General features: G+C 47.5%; 1 protein-coding gene across 1 annotated transcript; it reads right to left on the bottom strand.

Annotated features, from left to right (window-relative positions):
* Nucleotides 1-5,445: 5,445 nt before the first annotated feature.
* Nucleotides 5,446-8,924, bottom strand: FOXE1 (forkhead box E1). The gene has a single exon (XM_017527845.2). The coding sequence runs from the start codon at nt 8,235-8,237 to the stop codon at nt 7,122-7,124; it is 1,116 nt and encodes a 371-aa protein (XP_017383334.1). The 5' UTR covers nt 8,238-8,924; the 3' UTR covers nt 5,446-7,121.
* Nucleotides 8,925-24,003: the final 15,079 nt, after the last annotated feature.

The raw sequence follows: 24,003 nt of genomic DNA on the forward strand, positions 1-24,003 counted from the left end.
TGAACAAAATCAGGGTCTTGTGAGCAAAGAAGAAGTGAAGAAGATGGGTGGGTAGACAACTAGCAGTGTCTAGAACACCTTCTTCTCAGATTTAACAAGATAAGCTGATATTTATATGCCAGAAAGAGGGTGGATTCTTTCATGCCTGTCTGGAGTTGCCCACTGGACAGTTGTCCTCAACATGGTCCATCTGGTCACCCGCAGGTCTGCCATCAAAAGCCCTGAGCACAGTCCCCAGGAGAGGACACCATTCTTTCTTTATGAGCACCTGTGCAGGGAAAATGAAGGAAGATCCCACTTGACACAAGGTTGAATCATTGTGTGAAGTTTTGATAAAAATTTGGAATAAAAGAATTGTGTTATGATGTGGGACGGGGAAGTTTTGAAAACATTCATATTAAATGTAATTTTTTCATAGTATGAGAAACCCTTCATAGGACTGCTTGTGGAAAAGCCATATTCCTAATTGCACTCCCAGTCCCAAGGTCTGGGCCTTTGTGAGAGAGTGACATGGTCTGGCTGGCCTTTGAGCTGGGTCACACATTGGCTGCTGTAGGGGAAACCGCCAAGGGAGCAGGGGAGGAAGCAGGGGGTCCTTAAGAGGCCGACACTGTGATCCAAGAGAGATAAGAGACAGGGAATGGTCAGGGCAAATTCATGATGACGGGAACACACGGGAGTGTCAGAGAACAGCAAGTGGTGTGTTAGCTTCAGCCTAGGGGTGTGGGAAGGCAGCTCTGGGAGATACAGCTGGCAAGAAGGATCACTGAGGGTCCCAAGTGTCAGGTGAGGCGCTGAAGCATTCTACTGCAAACAGCAGGGAGCCTACTACATAGGGCTGGAGCTCAGCCTCAGGGAGGTAAGGCTGGCAGCAGGGACAGAATGGAGGCAGGAATCCCCTTGGGAGGTCCTGGCTGGCTGCTGGGGCCATGAGCAGAGGCGGGAGTTAAGTCCTGGTAGGCGGTGGCTTTCAATTTATTGCCTGGGTGCAGAGTGCCTCCATGCCTGAGAAACCATGGCTGGGGCTCTGCCCTGACCACCCCCACTTGAGAAGCTGTTCCAGGTTCTCAGCGAGATAAACCGGTGCTCTGCACCATGGCTGAGATCCACCCTGATTCTGGCTTCCCAATCTCTTCCTTACCCTGGGAGGGGCTGACAGCTGTTCCCCAGGCCTCTCTGACTACATACTTCCTGGTTAACCCTTTTAGGCTGAGCTGGAAATCTGAGCTCTCAGAAGAGGGAGTGTGGGGCTGGCTGAGGGGCTCAGGGACACCACAGGGAACAGACAGCCTTCCTCTTTTGAGGCCAAGCATTGAGGACCATGCCAGGGGCTCTTCTTTGGCCTCAGCCAGAAAGAGGAGATGCTGGAGAGAGGCAGGGGCAGGAGAGCGGAACTCATTACGGGTCGTCCATCTGCCCCCCTCCCCGCCGCCTGTCCATCCCATTTAAATTTTTGTTGGCTGCTTAGTTTGGCCTGAGAAGCACTAACTACACTACTTTCTAGGTAGTTCTAAGCTATTTAACAGGGAAGTCCATCCCTCAAGCTGCACTCCATCCCCATTCCTTAGCCCCTACCTTTACGTCTTCACCAGATTACTTTTACTTCCATATTACCTTCATTAAGATGATAATCAAATGCAGTCTTTATTGGGGGAGGCATTGGTGCTAGCCCAGATTGGACACTTATAGCTGTAAGATCTTGGGCAAGTCCCAGGCCCCTTCTTTGGCTCTATGGAGGCTCCACACACACTCCCAGTATTCCTATTTATTCCCATTGGGAACTTATACAAGCAGTGAGATGAGAGTCCTGGTTCTCCCCATGTTAGGGGATCCTGGGAACATGCTTTCCCAATCTGGGCCCCTGCCCCGTCCTTCATAATACATGCCCCTGTCTGACCTGCTTTTCATCAGGGACATTTCCACCACCACCACCACCCCAGCCACCTTGTCATGCCTACCCTCAGGAACAGGCTGAGCACATACAGAAAGCCAAGCTCAGGAAGGTATATGTGTTCGAGGCAGGGGAGGGTTCCTTAGGGCACTGAGGACCTTAGAGTTTCTACTACAGGATCCCTTTGCCCAGACTGACCTGGAGACAGGGACCCCTTCCAGTTGGCCATTGTGTCCTGAACAGAAAGCTTCGTTTTTCTCCTAAACCCTCGACTACCTCAGAGTTGGGGCCAGAGCTGACAGGTCAGAGGCAAAGTTTATTCCATACTCAGGCAATTGACTGCTGCTTAGGGGGAGTATAGAGATTGAACCCAAAGTCTCTACAGTGCCTCAGCCCAGAGTCAGGACCTGGCTTCCTGCCCTGGCTCTGTCACCCCAGCTTTCAAGATGTTTCCAGATATACTCTTGTTGAATATCATTGTCACAGTCACCCATAGAGCTGGAAACAGGAGGTGAGGTATAGTCTAAAGGTAGGATTCCAAGACTCAGAAAGTTCCCAAAGGAGGAGATGAAGCACTCCACCCCAGCTCTGTCCCCTTGCCACTCAGTCTTCTCTGCGCTCTGCAGTCAGAGCCAGAAGGTAGCCTTGCAGTGCTAGCTGGGGTTCCAGGCCAGAAACAGAAGGCTTCTGGAAGTTATTCTGGCATCTCTAATCTCAATAACACATTGTTTCATATTTTTCAAAGTTCTTTCTCTTTGATCAGGGAATAGGAGTCACCTAAGGGTCTTATAGAAAGTCAGGTTCTGATCTGGGAGGTCTGGAGCGAGGCCAGAGAACCAGCATTTCTAGCAAGCTCCCAGGGAATGTCCTTGCAGCTGACCTCAGTCTCCTGTGTAAAACAACAGGAGAACTTGCCTCCCTTCGCTCCCCAAGTCTCACTCCTGGCCCTTGTAGAAGCGCATATTGCATTCAAGTGAGCAAACGAAGAGGAGTTAGAGAGTGTGAAAGGGTGAGAGGGGGCCTGCACCCAGTTTTATAGATGGGGAAACAGGCCCACCCCATGCCAGAAGAACCTTGTTCAAGACCTCACAGCAATTCAGTGACAAAGTCAAGACCCGGGCCTTTTGTACAGGGGAAAAGACAAAAACAAAATCCAGAAAAGATATTCACATAAGCGTTAACCATGCATTCTCTGGGCCAACTATGGGTTCCTTTGGGTTTTTTCCCGTCTTTTTTGTTGTTGTTGTTGCTGTTATTTCCTTCCCTCTTTATTTTTCTTACCTGTTATTTCGTTTAAAACAATGAACACGTGCTGATTTTGTAATAGGAAAAAAATTTTAGTAAAAGAAAATTCTCACAAAGTTCTTAGTAAATGAGATTATGTTCATGAATGTGTTCGGTAAACTGTAACTCCACAGGGCAGCTCCGTCATCGCTGTGTAGTTCGGCTCAAACTGTCCAGAAGTCATTTCGAGGACGTTATCCTTACTCTTCTCAGAGCCCACAGCGCCCAGATGGGGAAAGCCACCGCTGCCGCCTAGGCCAACTACCGCAGGCAGCTTCCTGCTCGCCCGTCGTCGCCTCTGCGGTCGGGGCACTTCCCCCAAAGCGCTGGCCGCAGGAATCTTTCCCCTTAAGTCGGGGAAGAAGGTTCTCTAATCCATTTTCCGCAGTGAAGGACCTCGGGCCAAGTCTGCTTTTGTTGCTGGTTCCCTAAGCTTAATTGCAAGCAAACTTAATTTGAAAGAAAATTCGTGATACAGCTCTAGGGTGAATTCTAACGAGCCTTGGGCAATTAGGGAAGAACGCGTCTAATTATCCACAGCCCGGGGGCGCCTGCACACGTCGCGGGGGGTGGGGGGTGTGCAGGGGCTGGAGAGGGACAAACGATTTTTCTGTGTTCATAAAATGAAGAAGAAAAAAAAGAAAAAGAAAAGGCACCTCCAGTCTCTGAGTCCCCAGATGAGGGACTGGGAGGTCCCGTCCCGTGGTTTGCAAACTCCTAGTATTAGAAAGCTCCAAGACGTACAGCGGAATGTTCTCAGGATCCCAGTCATGCAGACTAAGGGGGCCGCCCGCAACCCCGCTGTGGGTGAGGCGTGGGGGCGGCGGGCACTGTCTCCGAGGCACTGGCTCCCCTGCGCGGCGCCCACACCCGGCCCGGGCGGTGCGCGAGCTCAGGGTGTCCTCGGCCGACGGAGGCTGAGAAGGGCCGTTGCTCTGTCTTCAATGCCTTGATCCCAACCCTCACGCGTCTCCGTGTCCCTCCGTGTGTTCCTGCAGCACACACCCAGATCCCTCACCGCAGCGTCCTTTCTCTCCTGGTGCTGACCCTCACCCTTGGCACAATCTTACCTGTCCCCCAAGTTGACACGTAGAATGGGGGGCGAGCACGCCCGCTCTTTCCCAACCTGTCTTTCTCCTTCCCGGGGCTTTATCGCGACACTCCAGGAGGGTTTGTTACAAGCTCTTATTTAAAGCCTTTCAGCCCTGCTATGCCCTGCGCTTTACAGTTTACAAAGCACTTTTCATATCTCCTCTCGCTTAACTTCAGGAAAATTATCTGAGGTAGCAGTCACAAATTCCCATTTCACAAATGACGACCGGAGAGAAGGGACTGATTTAAGGTTAATGGTGCTGTCAAAGCACTGAACTTGCTAATCAGGAAACAGAAAGGCTCAACTCTGGCACTAACAGGGTGCAAAAACCAGCCTTCTGCAGCCCCATTCCTGCACCTGGGCTCTTCCTCAGCCCAGAACAAAACTTTTGGGCAGAGGACTCTTACTTTCCCATTTGTCCCAACCAGGCAAGGCATCCTGACCTCTGTACCTGGGACAGCCAGCTTGTCTAGCTGCATGGTAGAGAACCCTTGAACTCCACACCTGCAAAGGTTCCTAGGGAGAGGATGGCAGCCCAATTCCCGCACTATTCCAAGGACACAAGTCTGGGTCTGGGATTTGGGCCCATGGGTGGCAGGGTCAGGGCTTAAGTGCCTTGAACCTCCAGATGGTCACTGACCACCACCAAAGCTGGGGAAGGCCAGCACCTAGAGCTGCACGGTGTGACACAGTGTTGCTACTGAATGCCTGGCAGGTGACTAGTCCAAATTTAGAGAAGCTGTAAGTGTAAAATACACTCTAAGGCCGGGGGCAGTGGCTCACATCTGTAATCCCAGCACTTTGGGAGGCCAAGGCGGGCGGATCACGAGGTCAGGAATTCAAGACCAGCCTTACCAACGTGGTGAAACTCCGTCTCTACTAAAAATACAAAAATTAGCCCAGTGTGGTGTTGTGCGCCTGTAATCCCAGCTACCTGGGAGGCTGAGGCAGGAGAATCACTTGAACCCAGGAGGTGGAGGTTGTGGTGAGCTGAGAGAGTGCCATTGCACTCCAGCCTGGGTGACAGAGCCAGACTCCATCTCAAAAAAACAAACAAACAAAAACCCTCTAAATTGTAAAGCCTTTGTGTGAAAGGAGAGTAAAAACATCTCCATTTTTATGTCGATATCAATTTTTCATATGTTGGGTTAAGTATATCATTCAAATTAACCTCACCTGTTTCTTTTAACTCTACTAATGTGGCTACTAGAAAAATTAAAATTACACATGTGGGTTTCACCCTATTTCCAATGGAGAGCACTGATTTACACAAATCCCCATTTGGACTGAACCAAGTTCTCATGTCTTCGTGAACAGGATAGTGCAGTCCCCAAAGTAAAAAATAAAAATTACCAATGTTTTTCACACAATCTTCTTTTTCACACTCCCAACCTCTCCCTGTCAAGTTCATACAGAAAGAGGCTGCGTTTCTCTTGCCACAACGCACTTGCTCAAAGATTTTTATTAAAACAGTCCATCTGAACACTGCAGTTTATCTAAAAGCTGTGAATGGAACCTCTGAAATATTTAATGTTGAAAATGTTTGCTGTAGAATTGAAACTTACAAGATTTCTCAGGGGAAAGGTGGGAGAGATATTGGACTTTCTCTGATTTTAGTGAGCTGCTACTTAAGCAAGATCCAAAACGAAGTTAAAATTCCAGTTTCTTTCTAAAGCTCACTTTATGGACTGCCCCAATTTATTTTTCTCTTGTTGCATGGGGAGGCTGCTGAGGTGTAGCAGGCGTTGCTGGGGATGGAAAGGCCCTCCCCAACTACTGAAAAGTGTCACCAACGGGCTCCCTGAATCCTCTCATCTCCTTAAACTTTAGTTCACCCATTGGGTCAGAGCTCCTTGATGACAAGAAACTGAACAAATGAACGAATGTATTTCTATCTGCCTTATAATGGAAAACCAGATTTATGACTCGGCAGTAACAGCTACCGAATGACCAGTACATCCTGCTCAAAAGATCAGTAAGTTCTGGTATAATTGCTGCCTGGAGCCAATCCTGGGATTTTAGGTTAGATGCTTGGCCATGAGCTTCTTTTCCATTCCCTAGAACAGCGGCGAGGCTTTGGGTGGCTACTCAGGGGCCGAGTGGCCCATCATTGCTGCCAAATATGAAGGGCAGCATCCAAGATGATGGGGCCCTGAATGACAACCCGGGGGCAGTGGGTAGAGTCCTGCAGCCCTCTCGAGTAACAGATGGGAGAGACTGAAGGTTCAGGTGTTGGGACTGGGGCGCCGAGGCACAGTACAACTCGGAGCTAGGTCTCAAGTTCTCAGAGGCAGGGAAAACCAGCCCAAGTCAACCAGAGAAGAGATTTCTGCCATTTAAAAAAGAAGAAAAGGCTATTTGTTTTGCAAATTTGTCCTCACTTTCAGAAGAAAGGCGCTGCGGCGGAGCCTTTTATTGTAGTAACGCAGTTAAAGGCGCTAGAGGCCGAACCGCGTAAAAGGGGCCGAGTTTCCAGCAGCACATGGAAGGCTGAAGTTAAGTGATTCCCCACAATTTAGATGCTGGTCTCTGGTGTTGACACTACGCTGCCCTCTGATTACCGCCAAGGACTCTCCCCGAGGAATGCCAGAAAGCATCTCCTTTGGGGGCTTCGCCCATCGAGGGTCGCTGTGCCCGTCCAAGGGTTCTGGCTGCCTCGACCCACCTCCTCCCATTTACAAAGTAAACAGGGTGCATTCGCTGTGCGCGGGGAGACTGAGCCTCTGTGGCCCTCTCGAGCCCTTCTATGTGGTTCCCAATTGAGTCCTCTCTCCGGTCCTGTTCTCAGGTTGCGGGAAACGTAGTTCGTGTGAACAGCCGAGATATCTATGAGTTTTTGTTCATACGCTCAGCTCACATGGCGGACACGAACCGATCTATCCCGCCGGAATAGGCGGCTGCATGGCGAGCATGGTAGGCGCCTGCATTGCCTCCTCCGAGCTGCCCACCAGGGTTGTAGCAGGGCCCCAGAGCTCCGAACTGGCCGGGAGACGTGCGCCCGTAGAAGTCCACCGCGGTTTCCACGCCGCCACTGCTGCCGCCCGTTGGGGGCGAAGCAGGTCCCGCCAGGCGGCCGGCAGTGGCAAATATCGCGCTGCCTGCGCCCTGCGCGTACGCGCCGTCGGGGCCCGCGAAGGCGGCAGCATAGGCCGAGGTGTTGGCCTGTCGGGCTCCGGTGCAGCCGGCGGGCTGGTAGCCGGTGGTAGTGGCGGGAACGCCAGCTGACGCAAAGGCGCAAGAGCCGCGGGGCCCCGACGGCGCGGGACCCAGCTCTGGGCTGAGCGGCCGCTCAGGAACCAGGCCGAAGACGCGGCAAGGGCTGGGCGACGCCGCGGGGTAGTAGACCGGAGGCGGCGCGGCCAGCGACGGCGGTGCATAGCCAGCATAGACGGCGCCCGGGTACGGCGGGCGCGCGGCGGGCATCGCGCCCGGGAAGATGGCGGCAGCGGCTGCGGCGGCTGCGGCTGCGGCGGCCGCAGCGTCGTGCATATAGGCCGGGTAGGTGGAGAGGTCCGAGCGCTTGAAGCGCTTGCGGCGGCGCAGGAAGCTGCCGCTCTCGAACATGTCCTCGGCGTTGGGGTCGAGAGCCCAGTAGTTGCCCTTCCCCGGGCGGCCGGCCTCGCGGGGGATCTTGAGGAAGCAGTCGTTGAGCGTGAGGTTGTGGCGGATGCTGTTCTGCCACTTTTTGGGGTTGTCGCGGTAGAAGGGGAAGCGCTCTGTGATGAACTTGTAGATGCCGCCCAGCGTGAGGCGGCGCTCGGGCGCGTGCGCGATGGCCATGGCGATGAGCGCGATGTAGCTGTAGGGCGGCTTCCCGCGCTGCAGGGGGCGCTTGCGGCGGCGCCCGCTCGCCCCGCGGCCCGCGGCCTCCCCCGGGACCCCGGCCCCTGCCGCCGTCTCGCCGCGCTCCTCCTTGACTGCAGCCAGCACCTCCGGCTGCGGCGGCGGCGGCCCGCTCTCGGCCGTCATGACACGGGCGTCCTGCGCCCCCGGGCTCTGGGTCCCCGCCGCTCTCGGGGGACGGGGGCGGACCTGGGGTCCCCGGAACGAACGCTCGGCCCCTCTGCGGAGACTCAGGGCGTCCTTGCGGGCTGGCCCCGAGAGCACAGCGGCCCAGGCCGGCGTGCGCTGGAGGCTCGGTGTCCGCCGTCTGGGGCTGGCGCGGTGCAGACGAAGGCTCGGGAGTGACCCGCCCGCCGACGGCTCAGCCCGCGTGGTGCAGCTCGAGGCGGGCAGCGGCGGTGGCCTCGGGACCGGGACTGGGCCCCGGTCGCCGGCTGAAGGGTCCGGTGCGCGCTGGTGCCGGGCGGTCGAGGGGTCCAGAAGTGATCCCGAGGTTGTTTGGGGTGGCTGCAGCTGGTCTGGGGTGCCAGCTGGTTTGAGGATTACCGCTGACGTTGTGCACACAGCAGAGGCTTCGGGCTTGAAGGCCAGAGCGAGGGTAGTTGGTGCAGGCGCGGGGCGATCTGGCGGGGGCAGCCCATGCCCTGCCCCTGAGGCCGAGGCGGCGGGCCACGCCACGGACAGAGACGCGAGGAGAGGGCAGCGAGGTCGGGGCGCGGGCCCAGGCGGGCTACCTGAGGCTGCTCCTCTCCGCGGCGTGGGTCTCCAGCCCTGCGGACCGCTGGCGAGGCGCTCCCCTGCACACGCCTGGACCGGCTCCTCCCTCCGCCGGCTTCCCCTCCTTAAAGGGGCCAGGAAGCGTGGGGCGGCACCGGTTCCCTGCCCGCCCCCCGACTGCCCGCCCCCCGGGGCTCGGGTGCACCTCCCCAGGTAAACAGCTGTGGCGGCGCGGCTGGAGCCCCACAATGTCAGGGCGGGGAGGGCGCTTGCAGATCCCCTGGGCCGGCTCCCTCCGCGCCCGGATCAGGAGACCTCGGCGCCCGAACTCAGAATTTTCGGACCTCTCAGGCCTCTGCCAAGGGCTGGGACTCGCAGGTGAAAGAACGGGCTCGTCTCACTTTTTTGTCCCTAGAGGGTGAGAATTGACCGAGAGGGCGCCAGGTGTTTGTGGGAATGGGGAGGGAGAAGTTCCGGGACACCGGCTCCTAGGACCTTTCAGGATGGTTTCCAAACCCCAATTGTGGCTGCCACGGCCACTCGGCACTCCAGTCCCCCCATCTTTAGATGAGGATTCCTAGGCCCGAAAGGGAAGGTGACTTGCCGTGGCCCCACTGTGACTTCTCCGATTAGCGGAGTCTCCAACCTGTGTCTTTTTTAGACTGAGCTTCCCCACTGTGTGGTAGAGGTAGCCACTTTCCCTTTTGGGGCCCCAGGTCCCTCGACTATACCGGGGGTTTGGATCTCTCAAAAGTCCTTAAGAGACAGATATTTAGGGAAAGGCCACCTTCTTACCCCCAATCATCCGTCTTTGAGAGGCCCAGGATCCCTCTCTATTTGATGGATAGTGGAGGTGGAGCACGGATTAAAGATGACGCAGGATAGGTAACTTCCTCCTCCAATTCCCTGGAGCCAGGATAGCTCTGAAGACCCTCAGAGGCCACCAAGCAGCCCCTTCCCGCAGCAAGAAATGAGGGCTGCAGGTTCTGGGGGAGTGGAGAGAGAGCTGCAACGGGTGGGCACGTCTCCAGGGGAAGGGGCGGGCGGTCGGGACATGTATGCTTCATGGGTGTCCAATTTCTGAGTTCCTTTCCTACTGTTCCTGAGCCGGGACTTGGTCCTAACCTGAGATCCTCGCGGCGCGGCCCCTCTGGCCTGGGTCGCTCCCTGGCCATTCAATGGAAGATCCAGGGCCTGTCCCTGTCCCCTTTCAGGGTCTTAGTGTTCTACTCTATTAAATATCGGCTGAAGGGCATGTGCTGATCTCCGAGTCCCCTTCTAGCCGTAGGATTTGGGCCCTTGGCGCGGGTTCCAATGGCTCCAGCCCAGACGCAGCTTTCAGGCGCTGGGGCTGTGGGTGCAGGGCCACGTGGAGGGTGCCAGGCGAGCATAGTCTATCCAGGGTGTTCGTCGCGTTGCGTTCTTTGTGGTGGTAAGATGAGGGCGGGCTTAACTCGGCCAAGCGTTGGGGAACTGCCTTCGGAAGAGCGAGGCAAAGCCCAGATCCTAGCTCAGTCGACCAGGTGTGTGGAAACGCTCGAAGCGTTTGCTTGACAACCTTCCCCGGCAGAGGGGTGGTTGAATGAAGGGAGAGGGGCTTTACACTAGCCAAACAAAACTATTGGCTTCCTTCTTCCCAAGTAATGAAGAAGCAAAAACCCAGATTTAGTCCTGTTTCATTTTTACAAAGGGGAAAAAACTTGAAATTTTAAAAATTTAACTGGATTATATTATAGGCATCCTTAATACTGAATTCAGTGGTTCTTAGTATTTTCAAGATTCTGAGATTCAGATATCCAGATTTTAAATTCTGGACGACCATTGTCTTAACGTGATTCCATAAATCTAGAGAATGTGATCTTGTAATTCTAAGATTCCATGACTGGGAGTCAAACTTCTTTGACTATGCTTATATTCCTTTGACTTAAGCTTCTAGTCAAAGTCTAAAATCCTATATATTAAGATACTGATACTAAACCAGGCATGATGGCTGGAGCCTGTAGTCCCAGCTACCTGAGACTAAGACAGGAAGATGGCTTAGTGCACAAGCATTGTGCCTGTGAATAGCCACTGCACTCCAGCCTGCGCAGCAGAGGGAGACCCAGTCTCTTAAAACAAACAAAAAACTGGAACATTAAGATTTTGTGCCTGAAAATATTATGCCACTCTTGAAGCTGCTACTTCTCTAGTTTTTTATTTTTTTTCCACTCTAAGTTATGTATTATTTAATTGGAATTCCTGTCTAGAGATGTCTGATTGGAAATTTGAATCCTGTAAATCCACAATTCTCTTTTTCCTTAATTCTAAAATGTTAGTGCTGGATCCACTATTCTGTAGCTCAGATAACCTGATTCTAATAATTCTTCTAATGTTCATGATTGTATGCTTTAATGATTAGTCCCAGGACTTTATGATTCTCTACTTTAAGCTGCAACAACTATGGTTAAAAGCTTTCATGTCTCAGGATTTTCTGATCGTCAGTGTCTTGTCTCTATGACCTCATTCTTCTAGAATTCTGATTCTTTTCTCAAGCTTTATTGATATCAAGTTACTCCTGTGGCACAGACTGAGACCTAGAATCATGAGATTAAGAATTTCCAAGATCATGATCCTAAGATTTTCACAAAGGACCCCTAAATTTCTATCTCATAAATGTTCTATTCAAATAATGCATTTGAAGATTCTGTGAGTCCACAGTGAGTTCACATTAAATGATTTGGTGAGCACACAGGTCACAGGTTTACCCATTTGGATCAAAACCATACATAAAAATCACCTCGGTGCTTCGGTGCACAGGCATTTCCTTGCTCTTCCCATTGCTTCCTTCTTGGTTTCTTGAGCAGGAACGTGGTCATGGCCAAGTTCTCCCCTTTCCTCTGGCACAGTGCTCCTTAACGTTTGTGAATCATCTGGAAGCTAGGAAGGGCAGGTTCCAGTCCCTTGTTGATGTGGGTAGGCCAGTGATTTCTGTCTGCTTCCTGCTGGTCTTCAGCCCTTCAAGTATTCCCAGCACCCTTGGAGAAGCCTGCCTGCAGCAGGCCATTTTGTGTGCAAAGGGGGCTGGGGTGGAGGCAGGTGCTATTGGGGATCTGTACAAGATGTTTTTCTGCAACAGCTGCTTTCTCCAGTTTTGAATTGCCCTTGGAGACTTTGTAAATAAAAACAAGAGGGGCCCAAGGAGTCAAGGAAAATTACTCCAGATTCCTTGATGGAGATTCCCCTGCTTGCAGTTCTTCTATTTAAGGAAATCACTCTGGATTATGGAAGGGACTTGAAGAGAGGAAAGCCTTGGGCTGAGAGGGAAACTCAGGTCTTTGGGTTCTTACTCTTTGCCCCCAAAGCCTCTCTGTCTTTTTCTGAGTTCTGAGAGCTTCACTTATGCTTAATTCCTTGGCCTGGGCTGCCCTTTTTACTGAATAACAAAACTCCAGGCCTCCACACTTGCAAATCTGATCCAAGGATCTCCTTACAGCAGCTCGCAGTGACCTCTGTTTGGGTCTCTCTGGTGCATGCTGTCTGGGTCGGTGGGCTGTATGGCCCCAGAGAGCATCAGAGCAAGACACTGCCACAAAAGGGGCCCCCAAGTCACACTCAGCCCTGCTGACCCCAGAAGACATCCTCTAAAGCAGCACCAGCATTGTGAGGGCTTCCACCCAAATCACTCAAGACCCACCCAGCGACTTTAAACCATCCACTGCCCTTCTTAGGCCCCAGCTTCTCCATCTATGAAGTGTGTGTGTGTGGGTACCCCATATCTGCGCCTTCTCTTCCACTGAGTCGAGGTGATAAAGTGGAGCGCATTACAGACGCATGATCGTATTCTTCCTCTTTTAAATTGTTTCAAGGCAAAACTTGGACAAGGAAAAAAAGACGAGACGCTGAGGAAAATTTCAGCCTGTTCCACTCACGGGCCGCGATGAAATGCATCCCCTCCCCGCCCTGTCCCACGCAAGAAGCAGCGATTGCTTAAAGTATAACATTTTCTGTGGTCTAGCCCAGGATTTTGAGTCTCCAAGGCTCCCTCAGGCATGGACCATTTCGGCTCCCCCAGCTCCGTGAGCGCTCTCTCCCTTTAAGTTGGTCCACTTAAATACTATGAACAGAGAAACACTGTCACCTCGTCACTCAGTGACAGGATGGAGGATCTTGGGGCCCAGGACGGGGAGCCTTCTGCTTCCCACCTCCCGGTTTGCTTGGATCCCGCCACCAACGTTTCTTCCGTAGATGAGATGCACCTAGCCTCTCCTACCTCCCTCCCCCTAAAACCTCCCATAGAGTCCTCTCCCAGCACAGTCTGCTCTGGCCTGGGGCACTCAGGGTTCTCAGAGCAGCGGGGAGCGCAGGAGCCTGTTTGGAGGTCCAGGAGCTTTGCAAACGCAATGAGAAGGGGAAGTCGGCTCCAGACGGTGCGGACTTGTCCCACCATGCAGCACAGCGTATCGGGGACAGAGTCAAGCCGGACCCTGCCCCTCCGCGTGGAGGTTGGCTCCACGCGCTTTCCCTGCTTTCCAGACCCGAGGACCAGGAAGCACAGGCCACCACCCGTGTCTGAGCCAACGTAGGCGGGCGGGCGGGAGTTCAGCTGTGGTGACAGGCAATCCCAGCAAAGCCGTGGCCTGGGGCAAAGGTGGCGGCCCACAGGCACATTTTAATTAGATTCTGGGACCCTGGGCACAGGATCGGTCCCCAGACACTGTCGGGAGTCCAGGTTTCTTGGTCTGGGTCCGAAATCGGTGCGCGGCTTTGGAGCACTTGGAAACCTGAAAGTTGCACACAAGATTGTGGGTGTTCATTTCAGGAGAGAGTCTATGGTTTGCAAGACAATCTCAAAAGAGCGGATGATTACTCCCCTTCCCCCTTAAAAAAGGAGATGTGTTAGCCTGGATTCTAGTTCAACCACTAGAGGCACAGGAAGAGGCAGTGACTTTTTCCTCTTCCCCAGGCCAGCCTCTGCTGGGATCCCTTCCCGAAGCTCAGTCCGGCCGCCTGAGGAGGGACAACGGGGCTGGTTACCTCCCCGTACAGCTCAACCCGGTTGCTTGGCTGCTTGGCGCCCGAGGTCTGAGGTGGACAGTTGGGAGGTGTCGCGAGGAGCTGGAAGACACTGGAACCTGGTTACTCGAGAGCAGCCAGCTCTCCTCTGTCCTCTTCCCCACTCCCCCTCGGGCTGCGGGGTGTGTGTGTGTGTGACCCTAGTCCTGGAGCGGGCGTCCCTCTCAGTTTCATCGTAGGTCTTTTTGCCTCTTATGAATATCCGTGCATGTGTCCTGCCTTTCTGGGCGCATTTCCCCCGGGTGACCCGCACGGTAGCCCGCGGGCTGGAAATATGGGGACCAGCTGCACACTCCAGCCAGGTTCCAGTTACCCATACAAGCCTCTTCTGTCCTGGAGGATGGCACAGAGAGTGGCAAGACAGGACAGAGGGACATCCACCCAGGAAGACTCTGGAGCCGGTATAAGTTGGATCCTCGGCTTTTCTGCCCAACACACTGAGTTCCACCTGCAGCTACTGTGGAAGCCCTGCACATGCTCCTCACCTCAAGCAGCCATCCTTGTCTCTCGGCTTTTCTGCCCAACAGCTTCCTCTGCTCAGCAGAGGAAGAGAGGCATACAGGGTTTTTCTCTGCATATCCAAGGCTCTAAACAGTCTGCTCCCAGCGAGTGCTCTGCTGGCTCTGCATAAACCTTCAGTGCTTCCCATCATCTTCCTGCAAGATCAAGTGCTTACCTGGGCCTGCCATTCAGGGCCCTCCCTATACAATGCAGCTTCTTTCTACTCTCCCTTGGTCTTTCCTTTCCCAGCATCTGAGGACACTGGCCCTCACCAAGTCTTCTGTCACAAGGTGACCCTCCTGTGAGAACCTGTTACTCAGTTCCTGTCTCTGCCTCTTCCAAGCTGTGCAACCTTGGCCAGTCACTTATCTATTCAGCCTCAATTTGCCATTCTATAAAATGGGGATGAATACTAATATAAGAAAGTTGTGAAAGTTAATAATGTTAACTCAGGCATACAAACTCTTCCACGCACACACACTGTTTTAACCAGTTTGCACATATTAAATACACGAATGTATCAAGAGACCCAGGGGCTAGTCTCAGGCCTGTCACTAACTGGACATTGGGAGCACATCCAGGAGAACTGGCAGAGAGCACTGGATCTGGAAGGCATGGTAATGGAAAGATAGGCCATCTAGACAGGTGGGCAGCTGTAAAGCAGCCCAGAAGCAGAAGTCTTGCTGGTGATAAGCAGGCATGAGGGGAGATTCAGACTCAGAGCAGCATCTTCTACCCTAGGATCAAGTACTGGGGACCCTGGGATGATCCTGGGGTCTAGAAATAAGAAGCTTTCGGGGGCAGTTTGGCTAACTTGACCCTACTGGGCTGGGGTCTGAGGGTCTCACAGGGGTGTCCTTTCTCCCTGGTGTCCTGGGAACTTAGGGCCTTGAATGTGCATGCAGCCCTTGCCTTTGCCTGGGCAGATCTAGCCCAACTTTTGGTGGGAGGGTCAGGGAAAGGTTCAGCACTGAGCTGGGGCCCGGCCTCTGTAGGTTCGGAGGTGTTTTCATCAGTCCTGAAGGCATCTGCATGGTCATCATGCCCATCAGCCAGTAGGGTAGGACTCTAGGGGGCTCTGGGGCTGGCCAGGATAGCTGGGCTTGCCCTCCTATTGTGGGTTTGAATGTAATCCAGGGGTATGAAAAGGTGAGGAACAGCTGCTCAGGTCCCTGTAGGGGGGCCTCACCTTGGGTAGCTGGTATGTGTGGCTCCCTGCCTTCCCTGAGCCCTGGCCAGGCCAAACTGTCCATAGGTGGTGAGATCAAACATACTCCTGGAACAGGGCTCTGGGTCAGTGGACAAACACAGTGGTGAAGCCCTGGATGTGCGTGCAGGTTGTGAGTATGAAAAAAAGTGAAAGGAAGGAGAGGAAAAATCGCTTCTGAAATGGCCAGGAGGTAGAGTTGACAAGGCTTAGGAAAGGTTGTCAATTAGCTGCCTTGTGGTGTTGGTGTCCCAATAGTCCTCTGACCACTTAGGCTCTGGCCTACAGGACTATTTTAGGCAAAGCAGGGGCCCAGCTGTGGAAAGAATCATACTAATGCTCTCTGAAAGCCTGCACAGGCTTCTGTCACTTCGGTTTTCAAAGTTTTAACCCTCTCATAGACTTTCTACTATATTCTCATCTCTGGTTTGTGGAGCTGCCTCTGAAAGTTGGGGCATTTGCTGGCCAGAGATGATTGACATCAGCTTTACCCAGTGAATGAACAAGACTTTCCAAGCATAGGTAAGCAGCTCTACTCTTTCCCTGGGTTCACTTTGTTAATCCACCCTCTAGCACTCCTTCCTTGGGAAGTGGATTTCTAGAATTTGTCATTTATTAGTATTGAAATAACCTAAAGAGTCAAACAGTGACAGATGATTTCCACCGAGAGAAGAAAAGGGGGCATCTTTTACACTGTACCCTAAGCCTGTCCAGCATTTTATCAATGACTTAGAGCAAGCTCATCCAACCCACGGCCTGTGGGCCTCATGTGGCCTCATGTTGCCCAGGACAGCTTTGAATGCTGCCCAACACAAATTCTTAAACTGTCTTAAAACATTATGAATTTTCTCCTTTTCTGTCTTTTTTTTTTTTNTTTTAGTTCACCAGCTATTGTTAGTGTTAGTATATTTTATGTATGGCCCAAGACAGTTCTTTTTCTTCCAATATGGCCCAGGGAAGCTAAAAGACTGGACACTCCTGACTTGGAGGAAGACACAGAAGGAAGGCAGTCTGATCGGGCTTGTGGCTGACCACACTGAGGTGCTAATGCTGGGAGTTGACAGACTCCAGGCGTGGAATAATCACCGGGCTGGGAGCCTGAGCCAAAACCAACAAGAAGACATTTTAAAAACTGTTATGAAAACATTGTAACATTACAGGAGACAAATCAGGAAGAAAAAAGTCATACACATGCCAATTATCTATCATTCATCTATTAGAATTTTCTGTTCTGTTTTTCTTCTCTTTGTGTTCTTTTTATTTTATTTTATTTTATTTTTTGTCTTCGCTTTTTTTTCTTCTCTTTGTGTTCTTATACATAAGTATGCATGTTTATATAGGTGTAACCATAACATAAGTATAATTCTGTAGTTTTTGTACAATGTGCATTTGCATTATTTTGTAAACATAGCTAAACACTGCTCCTCACTTCTTGTTTTTCATCTGTAATTGTGAAGGAAATGGTCTAGTGTTGATTTAACCCTTTCACAGTAGCTGGGAAACTAGGCAATTTCCAGTATCTTTGATGTAGGTGAAGTTACTACGAATGTGTTTGTATAAAGAGCTATTTATATTTTTTTGAAATATCCTTAAGACAAATTCCCAAGAACAAGATTTATGGGGCCACAAATATTTTATGGTTAATATAGTGTTACTAAGTTGTCTCCAAGGGTATCTTGTAAGTCATAAGAATCAAGATAATTAACGTATTTATCACCCCTAAAAGTTTACTCCTGTTGTTTTGCAACCAAATTATCCCCTACTCCCATTACCCATAAGCAATCACTGATCTACTTTATCATTATAGATTAGCTTGCATTTTGTAGAATTTTATATAAATGAAATAATGTAGTGTACACTATTTTGACATTCATTCATGTTATGGTATTAATAGTCTTTTCCTTCATATTGCCAAATAGTATTCCATTATATGGGTATACCACAATTTGTTTGTCCATTCACTTATTGATGGACATTTGAGTTGTTTCTATATTTGGTTATTACAGGTAAAGTTGCTCTGAATATTTGCGTATAAGTCTTTATGTGGATATATGTTTTCATTTCTCTTGGGTAAATACCTAGGAGAGGAATGTTTGAGTGATATGGTAGTCATATGTTTATATTTATTTCTATTTTTTTTTTTAAAAATTTTCAGTAGAGATTACTCCTTTTGAAAGTATGGTTAAATCTTTTTTCTTTTTCTTTATTTTTAGCTTTTAGTTTCAGGGATACATGTCAAGGTTTGTTACATATGTAAACTTGTGTCATGGGGATTTGTTGTACAGACATTTCATCACCCAGGTATTAAGTCTAGTATTCAATAGTTATCTTTTCTGTTTCTCTTCCTACGCCCACCCTCCACCCTCAAGTAGGCTCCAGTTTCTGTTATTTTCTTCTTTATGTGCATGTGTTCTCATAATTTAGCTCCCACTGTGAGAATATGCAGTATTTGAATTTCTGTTCCTACATTAGTTTGCTAAAAGTAATAGCTGCTAGCTCCATCCATGTTCCCACAAAAGATATGATCTCGTGTTTTTTTTTTTTTTTTTTTTTTTTTATGGCTGCAGAAAATATGGTTAAATTTTTAAGAAACTGCGAAATACTTTTCACAAAGTAGCTGTATTTCTTTCATTTCCACTACCAGTAGATGAGAGTTCTGTTGCTCTACCTCCTTACTAACACTTGACATGTTCAGTCTTTTAAATTTTACCTATTTTAGGGAGTGTATAGTGGTATCTCATTGGTAGTTTTAGTTTGTATTTACCTAATGACTAATAATATATTTGTTATCTACTGCTGTGCAACAAATTGCCTCCAAATTACTGGCTTAAAACAACAAACATTATCTCACAGTTTCTATGGGTTAGGATTGTGGCTTAGCTGGGCTGGGTGTGGCCTAGTCCAGGCTCTCTTATCAGGTTGCAGTTGAGTAGAAATCATCTCAAGGCTGATTGGGACTGCAGAATCCACTTCCAGTTCACTTACGTGGTTGTTGGTTGAACTCAGCTCTTCATCATGCGGACTTCCGTAGGCTGTCCGAGCATCCTTGGGCTGGTGATCTGAGAAAGAAAGCTATAGAGAACCCAAATGGAAACCACAGTCTTTCTGTAGCTTAATCTCATCTTTCTATCACTTTTATTCATATTCTGTTTGTTAGAAAGGAGTGAATATGTCCAGCCTATACTCAAGATGAAGGGATCACACAGAGTGTGAATACGAGGATGTGAATATCATTGGGGACCATCTTAGAAGCTGCTTACCAAGAACAATGTTGAGCTTCTTTTTATGTGCTTTTTTGCATCTGTAGATCTTCTTTCGTGATATGTCTTTGGTGAAATTCTGGCCAATTTTTTATTGGGTTGTTTGCCATCTTATTGAGTTGTAAGAATTATTAATATTCTTTATAGCAGTACTTTGTCAAATACATGTTTTGCAAATATTTTCTTCTAGTCTGTGGGTTGGCTTTCCATTTTTGTCACAGTGCCTTTTGAGGAGCAAATGCAAATTTTGATGAGGTCCAATTTATTGAATTTTTAATTTTATAGTTGGTGCTTTTTGTGCCCTATTTTAAAAATTACTAAAATATTCTATATTATTTTCTATACATTTTAGCTCTTATATTTAGTTGATCTATTTCAAGTTGTTTTAGATGGTGTTAGGGTTGAGATTCATTTGTTTTTCAACATGGGTACTCATTTGTTCCAGAACTATTTCTTGAAAAAATTATTGTTTTCCGTTGAATTACCTTGGCACTGTCATTGAAAATCAATTGTCTTTAATGTTATTTTTCTCTCTGCTTATACTGGATGGTTGATTTTTTTTTTAATTAATAAGCCTACATTAACATGTATATGGTGTATAGCATTGATGAATTTGATTTTCTTTATTTTAAAATTTTGATTGCACACATAAAAAAGTTTTGTATATTCATGTTTGAATATTTTCCTTTGTAATTTTTTTCTGTTGATTCAATTAATAGAGAATCATTACTTCTTTGTAGTTGAGATAAATATGTTACCCTGTTCTTTGATCATTTTTATGAAATTTAAAAACTATATATGAGACAGAGTCTTCCTGTTTCCCAGGCTGGAGTTCAGTGATCTTGGCTCACTGCAGCAGCTACATCCTGGGTTCACACAATTCTCCTGCCTCAACCTTGGAGTAGCTGGGATTATGGATGTGCGCCACCACACCCAGCTAATTTTTGTATTTTTAGTAGAGACAGCATTTCACCATGTTGGCCAGGCTGGTCTTGAACTCCTGACCTCAAGTGATCCACCAGCCTCAGCCTCCCACAGTGTTGGGATTACAGGTGTGAGCCACCGTACCTGACCAAAAACTATTTTTTTTTTTTTTTTTGAGACAGAGTCTCTCTCTGTCACCCAGGCTAGAGTATAGTGGTGTGATATTGGCTCACCACAACCTCTGCCTCCCAGGTTTAAGCAATTCTTCTGCCTCAGCTTCCCAAGTAGCTGGGACTACAGGCATCTGCCACCATGCCTGGCTAATTCTTTTTGTATTTTTAGTAGAGATGGGGTTTCACTGTGTTGGCCAGGCTGGTCTCGAACTCCTGACCTCGTGATCTGCCTGCCTCGGCCTCCCAAAGTGCTGAGACTACAGGCTTGAGATACCATGTCTGGACAAAAACTATTTTTAAACATAAAAGCAATATAGTCAAATTATAGAAGTTTTAGAAAATGAAATTTTAAAAGATTATTTATCTTGCTATAACATAGCTATGATTACCATTTTTGTGTTTTTCCTTCTAGACTTTTTTTATGCACATTTCCTACAAAGTTTTGTATTCCATTATTTTAAATTATTCAGCTTAATTTATCTGGAACATACCACTCTCATCCTCTCTCCATAGCCCATTAGTTCTGAAGTTCTATTTTTTCTTACTTCCCCCAAATTCTTTCAGTTTATTTCTATTCATTTTCATTTCCATTGTCCTGGTTTAAGCTACAACAATCTCTTGTTTGGTTTGCGATAATGACCTTTTTAAAAAATCCAGCTTAATTAGATACATTTTGCATATCATAAAATTCACTGTTGTAAAGTATACAATTTTGTGGGTTGTAATACAATTGCAGACTTACACAACCATCACCACTATCTAATTCCAGAACTTTTTTTTTGAGACGGAGTTTTGCTCTTGTTACCCAGGCTGGAGTGCAATGGCGTGATCTCGGCTCACCACAACCTCCGTCTCCTGGGTTCAAGCAATTCTCCTGCCTCAGCCTCCCGAGTAGCTGGGACTACAGGCGTGCGCCACCATGCCCAGCTAATTTTTGTATTTTTAGTAGAGACGGGGTTTCACCATGTTGACCAGGATGGTCTCGATCTCTTGACCTCGTGATCCACCCGCCTCAGCCTCCCAAAGTGCTGGGATTACAGGCTTGAGCCACCGCGCCCGGCTCCAGAACATTTTTATTACTCCATAAAGAAACTGTATACCTATTAGCAGTCACTCCTCATTTCCTCTCCCTAGCCCCTTGCAACCACTAGTCTACTCTATGGATTTGCCTATTCTGGACATTTAATACAAGTGGAAATATACAATATGTGGCCTTTTGTGGCTGACTTCTTTTACTTAGCATATATATATATATATATATATATATATTTTTTTTTTTTTTTTTTTTTGAGATGGAGTTTCGCCCTTGTTGCCCTGCAATGGCGTGATCTCAGCTCACTGCAACTTCCGCCTCTTAGGTTCAAGAGATTCTCCTGCCTCAGCCTCCTGAGTAGCTGGGATTACAGGTATGCACCACCATGCACGGCTAATTTTGCATTTTTAGTAGAGACGCAGTTTCTCCATGTTGGTCAGGCTGGTCTTGAACTCCCGACCTCAGGTGATCCCTCTGCCTCAGCCTCCCAAAGTGCTGGTATTACAGGCATGAGCCACTGCACCTGGCTACTTAGCATAATTTTTAAGGTTCATCTACATCATAGCATGTATTATTACTTCATTCCTTTTTATCACTGAATAATATTTTGTAATAATATTCCCTTGTGTCTATATGACATTTAAAAAAAGTCATCCTTCAGTTGATGGACATTTTCATTGTTTCCACTTTTTGGTTATTATGACTAATGCTATGAACATTTGTGTACAGGTGTTTGTATGGAAATGTTTTCAGTTTTCTTGGATACGTACCTAGGAGTGGGATTGCTGGCTGTTTGACATTTTGAAGAATTACCAGACTGCTTTCCACAGCAATTCCACCATTTTACATTCTTCCCAGTGGTTCTAATTTCTCTACATCCTCTCCAGTACTTATTATTCTCTGTCAGTTTGATTTTTAGCCATCCAAGTGGGTGTGAAGTGGTAACCAATTGTGGTTTTGATTTGCATTTCTTTAATGACTAATGATGTCAAGTGTCTTTTCATATGCTTATCAGCCATTTGTGTAACTGCTTCAGAAAACATCTTTCAAATTCTTTGCCTATTTTTAAATTGGGTTACTTGTTTTACTGTTGAGTTGTAAGAATTCTTCACATATTCTGAGTACAAGTCCCTTATCAGATATATGGTTTACAAATCTTTTCTCCCATTCTGTGGGTTGTATTATGGTGTCATTTGAAGCAAAAAATTTTAAATTTTTATGCAGTCCAATATATCTTCTTTTGTTTCTTTTGTTGCTTGTGCTTTTGGAATCATATCTAAGAAAGCATCCCCTCATCTAAGGTTACGAAGAGATTCTTCTAAGAATTTCATAGTTTTGCTCTTAGATTTAGGTCTATAATCCATTTTGAGCTAATTTGTGTATATAATGTGAGGTTATAGTCTAGCTTCTTTTTTTTTCCCCATGTGGATATCTAGTTTTGTCGGCATCATTTGTTGAAAAGACTATTGTTTCATTTGTTGAATGATCTTGGCACCCTCATCAAAAATCACTTGATCGTAAATACAAAGGTCTATTTCTGAACTCTAAATTCTATTCCATGAGTGATTTTTGTATGCACTATCAACCTTACATTCCTGGGATAAATACCTCTTGGTCATGGTGTATGATCTTTTTATATATATTGTTGGATTAAGTTTGCTAGCATTTTGGTGAGTTATTAACATCTTGCATTAGAGTGGTACATTTGTTACAATTGATAAGCCAATGTTGATATATTATTATTAACTAATATCCATAGTTTACATTAGGGTTCATTCTGTGTTTTATAGTTCTATGGGTTTTGAGAAATGTAAAATATCATTTTTTCTTCTTTTATAATATAGGCATTTATAGCTATAAATTTCCCTCTGGATCTGTGTCTAGCATTATGCCAGTATCACACTGCCTTGATTACTGTAGTGTTGTAGTAAGTTTGAAATCACGGAAGTGTGGATCTTTCAATTTTGTTCTTATTTTTTAAGTTAGTTTAGGTATTCTGTGTCCTTTGCATCCTCATATATATTTTAGGATCAGCTTATCAATTTTTATAAAACAAACAGATTTTGATAGGGATTATGTTGGATTTGTAGGCTTGGGCAGTATTGCCATTATAATAATATTACATCTTCTGATCCATAAACATGGGGTACCTTTCCATTTATTTAGGTTTTCTTTAATTTCTTTCAACTACGTTTTACAGTTTTCAGTAGGCAAGCCTTGCAATTATTTTGTTAAATTTATTTCTAAATGTTTTATTCTTTTTGATGCCATTGTACATGGGATTATTTTCTTAATTTCATTTTAATTTTTCATTGTTAGCATATAGAAATTAATTTTTGTATATTGGCTTGTATCCTTTAATTTTTATTGGACTTGTTTATTCTAATTGTGTGTGTGTGTGTGTGTGTGTGTGTGTGTGTTATGTGTTCATTAGGATTTTCTTTGCAGGTCATCTGCTAATAGAGGTGATCATCAGGTCATCTGCAAATAGAGATAGGTTTACTTGTTTCTTTCCAATATGGATGCCTTGTATCTGTTTTTCTTGCTCTAGCTAGAACCTTCAATATGATGTGGAATAGGAATGGGGAGAGCTATCACTCCTATTCAACATGGTGCTGGAAGTCCTAGCCAGAGCAATCAGGCAATAGAAAGAAATAAAAGGCATCCAATTAGGAAACAAAAAAGTCAAATGATTTGTTTACTGATGACATGATTCTACAGCTAGAAAAACCTTAAAAAAGACTCCACCAAAAGCCTTCTAGAGCTGATAAATGACTTCAGTAAAGCTTCAGGGTATAGAATCAATATATAAAAGTTAGGGCCAGGCTTTTATGGTGGCTCATTCCTCTAATCCCAGCACTTTGGAAGGCCAAGGTGGGAACATCGCTTGAGCTCAGGAGTTCAAGACCAGACTGGGCAACATGGTGATACCTCGTCTCTTAAAAAAGTATTTAAAAAAGTCAATATACAAAGATCATTAGCATTTTTTTTTTTTTTTTTTTTTTTGAGACGGAGTTTCACTCTT

Source organism: Cebus imitator, unplaced genomic scaffold (genome assembly GCF_001604975.1).
Source record: "Cebus imitator isolate Cc_AM_T3 unplaced genomic scaffold, Cebus_imitator-1.0 Scaffold51, whole genome shotgun sequence".
Classification (NCBI taxonomy): domain Eukaryota; kingdom Metazoa; phylum Chordata; class Mammalia; order Primates; family Cebidae; genus Cebus; species Cebus imitator.

Coding starts and splice junctions, on each gene's coding strand:
- FOXE1 (XM_017527845.2), bottom strand. CDS start 8,237: ATGACGGCCGAGAGCGGGCCGCCGCCGCCGCAGCCGGAGGTGCTGGCT.